At 53.5% G+C, this 13,874-nt stretch overlaps 2 protein-coding genes across 2 annotated transcripts; one reads left to right on the top strand and one right to left on the bottom strand.

Annotated features, from left to right (window-relative positions):
- Positions 1-715: 715 nt before the first annotated feature.
- Positions 716-2,563, top strand: JKF63_06943 (uncharacterized protein; the record flags this gene model as incomplete). The annotated part of the gene is made up of 1 exon (XM_067902890.1): positions 716-2,563. One exon carries the CDS (start codon positions 716-718, stop codon positions 2,561-2,563), a length of 1,848 nt encoding a protein of 615 aa, XP_067759249.1.
- Positions 2,564-11,449: 8,886 nt separating this feature from the next.
- Positions 11,450-12,442, bottom strand: JKF63_06942 (uncharacterized protein; the record flags this gene model as incomplete). Its single annotated transcript, XM_067902889.1, has 1 exon — positions 11,450-12,442. The coding sequence occupies one exon, from the start codon at positions 12,440-12,442 to the stop codon at positions 11,450-11,452; it is 993 nt and encodes a 330-aa protein (XP_067759248.1).
- Positions 12,443-13,874: the final 1,432 nt, after the last annotated feature.

The raw sequence follows: 13,874 nt of genomic DNA, 5'->3' as shown, positions 1-13,874 counted from the left end.
CCCTCAGTATTGTTCTCGTGCGTCTGTCTTGGTGTTAATTAAAACTGAGGAAGGAGATAAGCAGATCTTCTCATCTCTGGAAAAGAGCAGGTTTTTCCACTTTGGACTAAAGGTGCGCACGCGACTTCAAGATGACTTGGTCCATGTCCTCCCCCAGGATGAAACATCCTTTGCAGTTTGCCCTCTCTGGATAAGAGAGGCGGGAAAGAGTAAATACAGCAACGACATCGGTCATTTTCCCTCGGCGGATTCCGACGGGAACACACGCAAAAAAAAGCGTATTTGTAGCAACAAAGGAAGCGTAGTCGCCTTGTCGCACACAATACAGTTAATGCTCACTTACAGCCAAAAGAAAGAGCAGGTCTCACTCGCAGGTCGGGCAAGAGATGGAGGAGATTGTGCCCCAGGCGCTGGTGGAATCCCTAGAGTAACGTAAATCCTCTCAGAGAAAGAAATACATGTTTCTTGGCGTGGCTGTCTAGCCGAGGCGTGACCCTACTCCGTTTCATCTACACTTTTTTCTCTATCCTCAAATCACTGTTTACCCTTTGTTTTGCACTGGCTCCACATGCGATTGCGTTCACCACTGCTCTTTTCTGATTTCCTTCTCCTGAGTCCACCATCGCACCGCAAAACAGTTTTGCTGCACCTTTTGTCTCGCTTTCAGAGATATTTCCCCTATTATAAAGACTTAGCATCTTTTACACAGCATTCAATGCCCTCAAAAAAGGTTCTTGCTGCTACTGGCGCTGCGCTGGCGTCGGCTGCACTCATCGGAGCCGTTGTCGTTATGCGTTCACACAAAAAAAGCTCCGAGGACGAGGACGACGCATTCTCTGCAGTGCCCAGCATGCCCTCACAGTCAATGAAGCAGTCTTCTTCGGTACGTAAGGCTGATCCGTGGCCTTCTGAAGCCTCCACTTCAGAAGCGACAACGTTGAATGAGCAGCCGAAGGCAGCGTCACGAGGTCAGCTCGCCGAGGCGAATGAGAACGCTTCCGCGCGTGTGGAGATCAAACTTCCATCCGCTGCAGACCCGGCAGTGTCACTTCTCGATGAGGCGCTGGATGAGCTAGAGCCGGTGAAGCCGACTGCTCCGGAGCCGAAGAGGACGCTGGTTGGCACACCTGTGAGCACGGAGGTAACAGCTGTGGCTAGTGCTGACCACAAGGACTTCTCGCACCTTGGTATCTCGATGAAGGTGCCGGAAGGCTGGGAGGTACGGGAGGAGCTGTCGCCGATACCCAATGTGGCGATGGTCACAGTCTGGAACCCCGAGTTTGAGAAGTTTCCCAACGCTGAAATGCCTGGTGCTGTGCCGGTGATTATTCTCTCTGTAGAGGATATCCGTGGCGAGAACTTGAACCTCGCCGAGTTCAAGGACCGTTCGAAGGACTTGTCGATGCAGCAGATGCTCATGATGACGGGTGGTGTTGTGAAGCCGACCGTGCGCAAGGATAGCAGCATGCTGGAGGGCCCGTTTCGCCATATTCTTGAATACTCTCAGAGCATGCCCCCGTTTTTCGACCTCTCGGTTGTCAATCTTCTGGAGGTGCGCAATGGTCTTGCCTACGTCTTCCAGATCATGTGCAACCCGAATATCATGAATAACTACCGCCCAATCTTTATGCAGCTAGCGCGCGACATCGTGGTCACCCCGATGGACTGCAGTTCGCTTGGTTTCTTCCGTGTGCACACCGGCAGGGTGTCGATGGATATCGATACTACCTGGAGCTGGTCGTACCCACTCGCCGAGGAGGAAGATACACACTACCTTGCAAAATTTCAGCTGGCCTCCACTGTGAAGAGGGAAGAGATCACCTTGTACGAGGTGGGCAAGGTTCCGGTGACGGAGCACAAGCAACGCAAGGAAACAACAGTGGATGGCGTCACAGTTTGCTCCGCTTTCGACGGCACGCAGGAAAAGAAAACCTTCACCTACAACAACTACTGCCTCGTCGTGCATCCGCAGCAGAAGGCCATCTCGTACCTCTCCGAGGCAGCGCTGGTGCGCGCCGTGAAGAGCGTTGCGCCATCGACGGAGCCACCGAGGCCGAAGCGCGGTGCAGCGTTCATCACAACCGAGTACGGCTACACCTTCGACGTGATCGGCGCCAGTCGTGTGGTCTCGACGAAGTTGGGCAATGGCACTGTCGTGTACGCACCGCAGGGCATTCCTTCCGATCCGTCCAAGGCTGTGTCGCACGAGGAGACCGGACCGACTGTCACCATCCGCATTGGCAAGCCAGAGACAGACCCCGACTGCATGGGTAGTATTGAGGAGTGGACAGCTCGCATCCAGGAGGAGGCCGCGAACGGCACTATCACAAAGATCGAAGTCGTGCAGCTAAAGGGGCAGGACTGCCTCACCTTCCTCTCCAAGGAGATGCAGGAGGTGTCACCGAAGGAGAAGGTAGAGGTTGTAGGCAAGGTTTATATTTTCGTTCGCAATCGCACGACGACCCTTGTGCGCTGGGAGAGCCCCACGGGGATGTGGCGCAAGTACGAGCGTGATATGGACGCGTTCCTTGAGTCCTTCCAGTTCCTTGAGGAGTTGGCGTAGTTGTTGAAGGAAGGAATTACAGCGAGGGGGTACATGAAGAGCAAATGAGAAGAATAAATGTGATGCAGCTCACAACAGGAGATGTGAAGGGGTGTGGAGTGACCAGAGTGAGGGGGGTACACATCAGCTAAATTAGCTAAAGGAGGAAGGGATACACTACGGTAATCCGTAAGAAAGCCTGCAATGAATTAGTTGTCGCTGTGCATGTGTGTGTGTGTGTGTGTGTGGGGTGGGGAGGGGGAGTCGCCTTTCGAAGAGGACACACACGTTTTTTTTTTAAATGCTTCTATCGACTTTGACACCTCCTTGTGACAAGTTCTCCACTTCGCTTCCCCAGGTGTGGGCAATCCTCAACTATTGGCCCCTCCTTTCAGTTCTTGTCAGGCTTCCTCTGTCTGTGCACGCGCGCATGCCTTGTTACTTTTATTTTTTTCTTCATGTGCAGTCCACAGCTCTGATTTTCCTTGATCTCTCTTTGCCTTCGTTCACCTAGTTTTCTCTGTCCTGATCGCCGCTTTTGTGCCTTCCTCGATCTTCATTCGTTCTCTTTCATGTTCAACTTGGTCTCCATCTCTTCTGCCCTCCCCAATCTTCCTCCCCTGGTCTTGTGGTCGTCGCGTAGCTGAAATAGGAGGGGGGACGAGGCGGGGGGGGGAGGAGGAGAAGGAGGAGGAGGAGGGAAAAGGGTGGGGGAGGGGGCAGAAGCAACAAGATAAAAAAAGGAGATATATAAAAAGATATAAGCAGGGCCCATGCCTTGGAGAGAAAACAAGCCAGCGACAAAAAATATGCAGAGGTCAAACCGAAAACAAAGGGGGGAGATGAATCATCTAAAACGACATCCTTTGTTTCTTTGTTCCCATGCTAGTATTCCCATTGTATGGACTCCCACCCCCTCACCCTCATAAGAGAGACCCCCCCTCCCCTCTACACACATTCGATGCAGATCCGCATACAAACGTCATTCTCACTCACATCACGTGATCATTCTTTCTTGTATTCTTATGACGTTTCTGGGGCTCAATGCGTATGTGTGTGCACGTGCGTGCAGTCCATGTTTACATGAAAATAAGTAAAACACCTTTGAAACGGTTTCTCTGTTTTTGTTATTCCCCCGTTTGTCTGTGTGGCGGTACCGTGGGCCTCTCGCGTGCTATGCGTATTTTCTGTTTTGTGTGTAGTCCTTCCCTCTTCCCCGAATGGATATGAGAGACGAATCTTGTTGGATAGAAAGTGGTTCGTGTGTTTGTTGGAAGGAGGGAGGGGGGGGGTGAGGGAGGGAGGGAGGGGAGGCAAAAGGGGTGGGGCGGGCGGGCGGGGGGGGGAGTAGGTGGAGCAATTATGAAAGAGATTTTGAGGCAAACTAAAATGGGCGCAGTCGCAACTGGGACGAAAAAGAGAAAATGTGTCTTGATGCTTGTCTGGAGTGTCTTTTGCGTGGTGTGGTGGTGCCCTCTAGATTGGTGTTCTCTCCTCTTTTCCTTGCGCCTTCTCAGTTGCCGGGCTTCGTCTATACCCGTTAGTTTTGCCGGAGTGGAGACAGGCGCACCAGGCACTGGTATGAGTGCATGTCTATATATGAAGGTGTAGGTGTATTTTGTGGCGTTCCCATGTGAATCGTGTTTTTATTAGTGGAGTCTTTAGCAGGCTTCTCTCCCCGCCCGCTCCTCTCTCTCCCAGTCTCTTCGTTGGATGGCCCCTTGGCACGCACGTGTGTGTGTGTGTGTGTGTGTTTCTCTATTCCTCCACTTTTGTGGGCATTTATACGGATATCTTCGTTGATATCCCTTATGTGCCCTGAGCGTTTTCGGTGTTCTTCTTTCGGGTATCGGTGTCTCTGCCTTTCTGTTTTTTTCGCCTTGTTTGTTGTTGGCTGTTGAGCTTCTCACTGTTGTCGTCGTCGTCGTCTCATCCTCTACCGGATGGGAGTGGGGTCTGTGGGAGAGGGTAGGGATTGTTAGCAGTTGTTTGAAATGCCAACGTCTCTCGTCACCTGACGATTCCCTGTTCTTTTTTATTTTCTCCTCCTCTTCGCTCTCTTTTTCTCCCCCAACTTGTCGCTCGGCGTGCTTTATTGTGCTTCTCTGCCGTGATGGTGCGTGTTTCTTTTTCCTTTCTTGTGCCTCCCTTTGTTGATCTTAGGCCCCCCCCTCCCATACACACACACACATATATATATATATCCAGTTGTTGTTCTGGTTTTCTTGATGTGCGTTGAGATGCCCCAACCCATCCTTTCCACTTGCTCACCTGCCCTCCCTTGTTACCCTCGTGACGTTTTTTTTGTGTGTGTGATGTCGGTTTTGATTTTTTTTTGGCTCACTAATTTAGGACCTATTATAATCTTTGTTTGCGTGTGTGTTAATGCGTGTGCATGTATTACGCAAACATAAGCCATCTACCTCCGCCCTCTAACCTGAGAAAGCTGTTTCACTGCAAGCGGCCGCCGCTCCTTCTCTCCCCCCTTTCTCCCCCACCACCTCTACGAAGACTACTACCACTCTTTTTTTACAAAAACACTTGAAACACAGATACACACACACACCCACCCACACACGTTTCAATTAGCTGAAGACCAAGGGGGGGGGGGGGAGAGAGAGAATGCAAGGAAAGGATGGAACGCGCGTGGGAAGTAGTATGCATGGACAGTTCGGCAACACGGCTGCTTTTAGCGCCGACTGTCCCTGATGATGATGATGATGATGATGATGATGATGTCGCAGTCATTTAACCAACCATTGTGTATAAAAGAATGAAGTTTAAACAGGGGGAAAGAGAATGCCATGGGAGGCCCCGCGCCTCCCTCCAAAAAAAAAAAGCAAACTTTTTTTGTCGTGTGTGTGTGTGTAGAGGGGGGGGGGAGGGAGGGGGGCGGGTGACATAAAAGAAGGGGGCTTTTTTTGTCATTTTCTGCCATGACTCGCGTCCTCCTCCATCTCCCCCCCTCCCGTTGAGTCCCGCTCTCATCTACGGATGACCAAAGCGTTTTCTTCCTCTATTATTCCATGTTTAGTGCAGAGGCGATACAAAGAGATGAAAAAGGGCCGATCACGCCTTCTCCGTGGTTCGACACCCCCCCTCCCCCATTCCCTTCCCACTACTCACCTCTTTCTCTCTCTCCTCTTCTTTCTCGTTTCGACTTCCTACCTTTTGGAACTCCGAACATGGTAGCCCCCCCCCTCTCCCCCCACTCCCTTCCCCCTCCCTTGAAGGTCGCCTCCGCTATTTTTCCAATCCCCCCTCTTCCGAGGCTTGGTTTTGCGTTTGTCCTCTGCTCCACCGCCCCCTTACTCCGCTTTTTTCTCTCCTCCCTTTGTGTTTTTGTTTCTTTTACCCTCCTGATGGTATATGCGCGCGCGTGTGTGTGTGTGTGTGTGTGTGTAGCTGAACGAGTGGGTTAGCTTCGGGGTGTGCGTGTGTGTGAGGAAGGCCTAGCTGCTCCTTATATTTGCCAACGTTGAATCACCCCCTCTCTCCCCTGGTGGTGAAAGGACCAATCCCCTACAACATCGGGAAGTCAGGGTAATGGGTCGCCCATTGCTGTCGGCGTCTATGCCCTGGATGGCGTGGTGTTGCTACGACTTGTGACATTGATCTCGTCTGTGCAATCTATACGATGGGCATGGTGACGCAAGCGTCTTTCGACCGGATCTCCCCGCTCACTGTCGGGGTGTGCAAGCCGTCTCCCAACAATGGACGATGTGACGGCCGGCCTAACGGAAGCAGCTGTAAAGTCACCCATGAAGCTGCAGTGGGTAGACTTCGAGGCAGGACACCCTGCTCAGATGAATGAGTTAATGATGACTTTGGCGGATATCTACTGCTATTTGCGACGATGCGATGGTCGTGTGATGGTCAGCAAGCTGAGATGAAGCTGATCTTAGTTTCTATGGGGGAATGGTCACTTGAGGGGGGGGGGGAGGTAACCCGAACGATTGCGTCTCTCTAGACATGTCTCGCTTCACCTCGTACTATCCGCAACCTTCATGAAGCAGTCATTCATTATCGTTACATACGCCCCACAAGACCTTCCCCCCTTTCCCAGAGGCATATACATCTATACGCATCGAAGTGAATAAATTACATGCATATGCGTGTGTCTGATAGAAGTGCTCATCTGTGTTTGTCTGTGTGCGCGCTCTTACCACTCATGCGGATATGCGCTTGTTCGCCCCCTCCCGCCGACCCTTTTTTTTTCCAGTCCCCCCCTCCCCCCTGATCGTTTGCTACACATGGTTTTTTCTCTACTGCTTCCGCGTTCAGCCACTTCTCCATACCCAATACGCGCACACACACACACACACATTGCGCACTTAGGAGATGTGCAAGCATTACAGAGCAACATTGGGAGTAAACGAAAGTTTATTGGGGTTTGTACAACGCACGCACAGCTTGCGTGTAATAGAGGGATGTGCACTTGGCATGGTTTCTCGGCATATACCTCTGTGTACGTGCGTGGGCGGGGGCAGGGGGCGGGTGAACCTACGCCTGTGCTTAGAACTCCGTACTTTCTTCCCTCTTTCACGCTGATTGCGGTGTCACCTGTAGTCTACTGCACCGAGGAGGACAGCCGGGCTACAACTTTTCTCCAGCTCGTTTTGGAAAAAAAAATGCCTTTCTTTCCCTTCTTCTTTTCGTTCGTCTACACTACACATGTACACAAATACTTACTGGAAATGCGAGCAAGACGCATCCTCTTAGCCTCGCTGAGCTGCGTCTCAGTCCACCACTCTCTCGTCGTCTGCACAGGCCTGCATCACCATCATCATCATCGGCCATTTTGTCTTCTTTTTCCATTTTAAATATTCCCCGTTTTCTTTCTTCTTCTCGGAGCAATGCCGCTGAGCCTGAAAACGATTCTCCTGGCGTTTGTGACCCTCGTGGTCCTCGCCACCTACGCTGTGGCGCAGGCTGCTGTGTGCCCTATCCCACAGTGTGCGGAGTGCCTTTTGGGGTCCACCACTCAGTGCGGCGTATGCAACCCTGGCTACCGGCGGAACGCCAATTGGCGGTGCGTGACAGTGGTGAACGGTGCCGTGTCTCCGCAGTCTGCAGTTGCTGCTGTGACTGCACTCGTGGCTGCTATGATGGTCTACGTCCTGTAAAAGAGGGGAAATACGTGTCCATGTAGGAAAGATGCATTGTGGACGCAAGTGCCGGTAGAGATCAGCCGAGAAGCTGGTGGAAGCGTGCGAATAGAAGAAAAAGAAGCAGCGACTTGGTGTGTGTGTGTGTGTGTGTGTGTGTGTGTGTGGTACCTACAGACAACAAAGAGGTGAAGGAAAAACACGACAGCACGAAAAACTACGGTTGGCGTTCTATGCACGTTCGTTCACTCTTGTTTGGTGTTCTAGTTCCTCCCTCTCTTCCCTTTTCCCCCTTCTCATTTTTATTTGTCTACGTTTCTCTTTTTATTGATCCTCTGGCACCATCACTGCTCTTCTATGTGGTCTGAGAGCGATTGTATTCACGAGGAGAGAGAGGCATATCATATATGTATATATATATATATATATAAAGATGTGCGTGCGCGTGTGTAGCGTCGACATGTATTTGCTTGTGTGTGTGTGCGCGCGCCAATGTCTTTTAACATGTTGCTCCTTCCTCCTTCAATGGACATCACGATGGTTGACTTTTTTTCGCCCCACTCTCGCGCGTGTGTGTTTGTCTTGTGACTTATACGATGTGAACAGTCCACGTTCTTCTCCCCCCCCTTATTCTATTCCTGTCCACCTCTCCCCACATCCGCACCCTCTTTCTGGGACGTGTGTGCGTGTGCGTGTGTGTGTCTGTGCATAATGCAATGTGAACAGCAGACATTTTTCTATTTTCTCTTTTTTCTGTATTTTTTTTCCTTGTCATTCTTAGTGAGGACGTGCGCCTGTGTGTGTTGTGTGTTTGTGTGGATGTGGTACGCTTGGCACACACACATAAGCGCACATGTCTGTTGAGCCGACACACACACACACACACACACTCGTCTACACGCGGGCAAACCTCCTTCGAGCTCAGAAGAGCAAAACAAAGCATCAACAAGAGAAATATTTCAAAAATCAGCGGCGAAGAAGACGGTGGTTTATATCGTCGACATCAAACTGATATGGACAACCTTCAGATGTGTGCACTCTCCTTCTCCCCCGCCCCACACACTGACACGGTATTACTGTTTTTTACATTCTGTTTTTATCTCCTTCTTGCCTGCCCTGCAAACTGCTGTACGCCAGAGGGCGGATGGCGCACTACCGAAGCGCCCATGCACGCCCCCTCCTCAAGTACTTGCCATTTCGCACAGTCGAAAGATTACTGTTGGGTGCGGTTCCATCGTGTGGACCACATATTTTCACAACCACCACCACCTACAAAATCACGTCTTCGCTAGTCTCTCTCATGTGTGCAGTGCATACACGGACGGGCACAATGCATGGGTAAGAACGTTGTCTTTTCTACCCTCGCTGCCTTTGTGCACCACCAAGCAGGCGGTAGATGCACACATATGCCTATTCGGTCTTTTTTTTGATCTGGTTTGGACCCCCCCCCCCCCCCCGCCTCCCGAGATGAAGCAAAAGTGTAACATCTTTCTTTTTGTCAAGTTGTCTTTCAGTGTTGCAGCCGCCGAGGTCGTTTGGATGTTTCATTCGGCATTCAAACAGGGGGTAACATATATACCTGCAATGTCGAAGGTAAAATGTATATATATAATATTAGGGCGGGGGCTAGCTTTCTAAGAAGTGAAGGAATAACAGTAGAACAGTTTGGCGTTGCCAGGGTGTGCACCACACGCACTTTGGCGGCACTGACACAACTGCAGGAGTGATTCTCGGTACTACGCGGGTGCTGAGAGAGCTTCTGTTTGCTTTCAGCGGTGTCGGCGCAGATGCAGCGGGGAGTGCTGCTCTCCGTGTCGCTGTCAACTGCAGACCGTAAACAGCAGTGCCGGGCCTAGAGGGTTGTTGTCGCTCATACAGGGTACTCTTCGTCAGCGGCTTGAGCGGGGGGGGGGGGGTAGCCACTGTGGTGTCCGACGTGTGCCGAATCCGCCGAGGGACGTTGGCTACCTCTACCTCAGCCACAGGAACACTATCCACCTTATCCATCTCGCTGTACCGAGTTCATGTTAGGCGCAGAGGTCACTGAGGGGAGTGCTCAATGAGCGGCGCCACGTACAGCAGCCCCGGGGGCGGGCATGATGGGGTCAGTGCGGGCTACCTTTTCGCGTAGGTTGTCGGGCGTGATCGCAGTGTTGCTGAATCCGCTTAACGCGCCGGAGGCAACGTGTGATTCGGCGGCGACGCGCCGACTGATGTGGGGTGTGCGGCGGCAATTCTCTCCTGATAGTATAATCAGCAATTCATAGGCAGGCGCAATCTCAGTATCGCCGGCCAAGGTGGTCGGCCCACGGCGGCAACCTAGAGGGGGGCGGCGGGGGTCGACGTCGGGGATGTCCGTGCAGAAGCCGCAAGGACATTTGCAGCACCCGTCGTGCAATGATGACACGCTGAGCGCGAAGGTCGTCGTCCGCGAAGGGAGACACGTAGGCTGCAGCTTGACGAATAGGATATTTGGGTCGGGCAGCTTGGCGCACCCACGAGAAGACTACCCAATGGTTTAGCGGGGTGGGGCGCGACAGCGGCGATCCCCAGAACGGGGGACCTCACTCTAAACCATGTCGACTGAAGGAGGAGTTGCCTGTGCTTGGAGGGGGCACCTTGTGTGACTAGTGAAATGAGTCCACGCCTCAAATATACCATCGGTATGCGCTGCGGCAACGAAACAAGACTGTCGGCAGGCAGAAGGTACCACAAGATGCACCGCCTGAAAAGACGACCGCAGGGGTTGCAGGCAAAACACGGGACAATGAAAACAGGGCCACACCCACCAAAAAAGGTGCTCCGATACCGGGAATCGAACCCGGATCTCCTGGGTGAAAGCCAGGTGTTCTAACCGTTATACTACATCGGATCTTGCGTACAGGGAAGAAAACGAAGATGGACAATACAAAAAGCTCTATATATTTTTTGGGAAAAGGAGTACGGCACTCAGGGTTCCCGAGTCATCACTGACCTCAGTACTAACTAAGCCTGTAAGTGCTTAACTTCACAAATCGGACGGGATATGATGTTTTCACTCAAGTATGGTCGTACTCAAAATACAGCTGCGGGCGGAACGCGTACCGGTGGGTGCGCGATGGGGTCGGCAGAAAAAGTGTACGACGGGCGGGGATTGAACCCGCGATCTCTCGCGTGTGAGGCGAATGTCCTAACCACTAGACGACCATCGCATGCGCTCCCCGTTTTGCGGGATGGTGCGTGTATGCCAAAAGTCCGGATCAGTTGCCACTCCTCGCTTCAGCGACGTTGTGGCGCAATGGAAGCGCGTCGGATTCCGGATCCGAAGGTTGTGGGTTCGACCCCCATCAGCGTTGCTTTTCAGCCTTTTGTCCTTTGAGTGTTAGACCTAAGGGTGCGTTGACCTAATTTCAACGGGGAAATAGTTCAGTGGCAGAACATCAGATTGTGGCTCTGAATACCCGGGTCCGATTCCCGGTTTCCCCTCACTTTTTCGAAGGTGCGCCGTTGCTTCCTTTTTGCCGAGTATTCTTGGTCGGGGGGACAGGGGCCGGTGGCGCGGTGTCTGCGCGCCCGAGGAGGGCCGGGGGGAATAGCCAGGAGACGAGGAAGGTGGGGAGGAGGGGGGTGTCGGATGCGGGCGCGCCGTTGGGGAGACCATGTGGGGTGGGAGGGGGGGGCTGGGCAGGTTCTCCGTGGGTGTGTGACAGTGCCGAGGCACCTTGTGACTGGCTTTGTGCATTTTTTTTCTTCGTTTGTTGGCTGCGTGGTTGCTCGCCACTCTGGGGGTGGGGGAGAGACTTTCACCCGTGGCCGTCTATTAGTTTTGTCGGTGCGTGCAGGGGTGTGAGGTGGTGTGTCTGGCGCCCGCCTCGCCCGAGGCTTGTGTGGCGCTGCTGCCACTGGGGACGGATGCATGCGCAGGGACAAAGCCGTGAGCTTGCATATAAGCGCGGGCTGTGGTGCGCCCACGCTCCTTTGCCATGGCCAGCGCGAGTTCCCGTCGCAGTGCTTGTTGTTTCCCCATTGCAGATTTGAGGCGGGTGCTGAGCGTCTGTGCATATTGTGCCAAGGCAGCGCTACGGGTAGACGACCTGGACTTGTCGCACGCCACTTGGGCTGCGTGTTGATAAACTCTAGCCGAGGAAGGCACTTCTGCGGGTGCGGCCCGCCGCAGTCGTGCGTTGTGCACCGTCAAGCAGTGCTGTTTCTCTCGCTCGAGCGCCTCGAGGCGCTGGCGTAGCTCGTCGTTCGCCCGGTCCAACGCTCGCAGCTGGCGCACCATCCTCTCTCCCTCTTCCGGCCGTGGGGGGCTGCCGTGCTGCGACGCCAGTGCCTCTTCCCTACTCTCGTCTAGCATCAACTGTGTCGTTGCGGGTGGTTCCTTGGGCTTCTTGCGCCACCCATCGAGGAGTGTCTGGGATTGCTCAAGCTGCTGCTTCAAACTCTCAAGCATTGTGGCAAGTGCTCGGCGTTCCTGTCGAACCACCCGCAGCCGCCTGGTGCATGCTTCGTACTGAGCGGCGCCTTGCTGTGACATTATCATCTCTACATCGGCGTGCAAAGAAGAATTCGGCCCACGTTTGAGGGCGTGAAGGCCGCTGCTATCGTTGGCTTGCAGGGCATCGACAAGGCGCGGTCGTTCCATGCCGTACGGATTTCGCAGCAGCGCCGGCTGCGGTTTCACAGAGGGCGCCGTTCTTTTTGCTTTCCGGGCTCGTGTGGGGAGGGGCTGCGCCGATGCACTGCTGCATGTCTCAACTGCGCGAGGGGCGCTTGTCACCTCTCTCGCAGCACTATTCACCGTGGCCATGTGTGGTCTTGCGCCAGCCGCGCTGGCCAGCGGTGGTGTGCGCGCTGTCGGGGCTACAGGAGGCGGGTCTTCACGTGAAGGTGAAGAGGCGGCGGGCCCGGTGAACGCCCCCGCTGAATTCTCTAGAGGGTGTGGGTGGTGCGGCAACTTTGCTGCATCATGGTGGCTGTGATCGGGGTGGTGGGTGCTACTGTGGCTTGGCAGCGCCTCTGTCACATCACCAGCCTTAAGCACCTCAACCGTGTTTACACACGTCATCTGCCTGCGCAGAATCAACAATGATGAAGTGTTCTCCGGATGCGATTATATATATATATGTGTGTGCGTGTGTGTGTGGGGTTGCATTCTAGTCTCTGGCAGGGGTCGGGAGTGGTGGTGGTGAGTCGTGGCCATGTGGGGCGCTGTCGCACACAAAACGACCCACAAACCGCACGAGCTGGTGTATCTTCCAACAATCGCGCCAACGGAAGAGGAAGACGGGTGTGCGTGTCAGGCAACAAGGGACTGCCCCAAGACGAGAAAAAGAGAAAGCAGGCAGACGAGGATGATGTGCGATGAAGTGGAAGGGCGCATTCGCAGCAGAGGTGCGCTAAGTGTGTATGTGCGGGGGGGACGCCCTCGTGCCACCGTCTTGCCGGGGCAATCTGGGGAGAGGAGAGGGCAGTCGCCTGCAGAGCTTGCGGCGCACGCTGCCATTTTTCCCAACAGCCCCCCCTCCCCCCCCCCTGCCGCTGCCGGAGGGTATATGCGTGCATGCGTTCGTCTGTTGTGTTGTCTATTTTTTTTTTTTAACGTGTGAGTATGTCATCTGACCCCTGTGGAATAGATGATGCAATTTGATACGGGGGTAGACAAAACATGTACGAACGAGGAGCCGGCGAATATTGAGGGGAGGGGGAGAGAGGTGGTGGTTATTGGGGGCAACAACTCATATATATATATATATATATATAAATATCCCCCCCACCCCGAGCTGGTCGTGGACAATGTGGAGAAAGAGATGAGGGCTGACTGCCATATTCCCGCTTTAAAGCAACCACTTGTGATGCTTGGCAGCTTCTACACAAGGCGCGACGCTATGGGGGGGGGGGATTAAAGCTCATTCCTTCTCCGGAGGATGACATAGTCGTGAGCTGATCGGGGGAGGGTGGGTGGTGTACGCATCTCTCTGTGTGTGTGTAAAAAAGAACGCCGCTGCGCATATGGGCCTATACGCACACATGTTGATGTATAGAGATGCTTACTTCCTATACGTCTACGTAACGACCGGAGAATTGCCAGAGGGAGGGGAGGGGAGGGGGGAGGACGGGAGGACGGCGGCGGTTGATTGCGGGCCTATGGACGCGAGGGAGAGCGAAGTTTTGCCGTACAAAAAAAAAGGGTGTATGTAGAAAGCGTGCGTGCGTGTTCTGAAGATTTCCCCTCGATGCGT

The sequence above is a fragment of the Porcisia hertigi genome, chromosome 9 (assembly GCF_017918235.1).
Source record: "Porcisia hertigi strain C119 chromosome 9, whole genome shotgun sequence".
Classification (NCBI taxonomy): Eukaryota; Euglenozoa; class Kinetoplastea; order Trypanosomatida; family Trypanosomatidae; genus Porcisia; species Porcisia hertigi.
The sequence above is the reverse complement of the archived record's forward strand: the minus strand, read 5'-3'. Positions and strand labels throughout refer to the sequence as shown.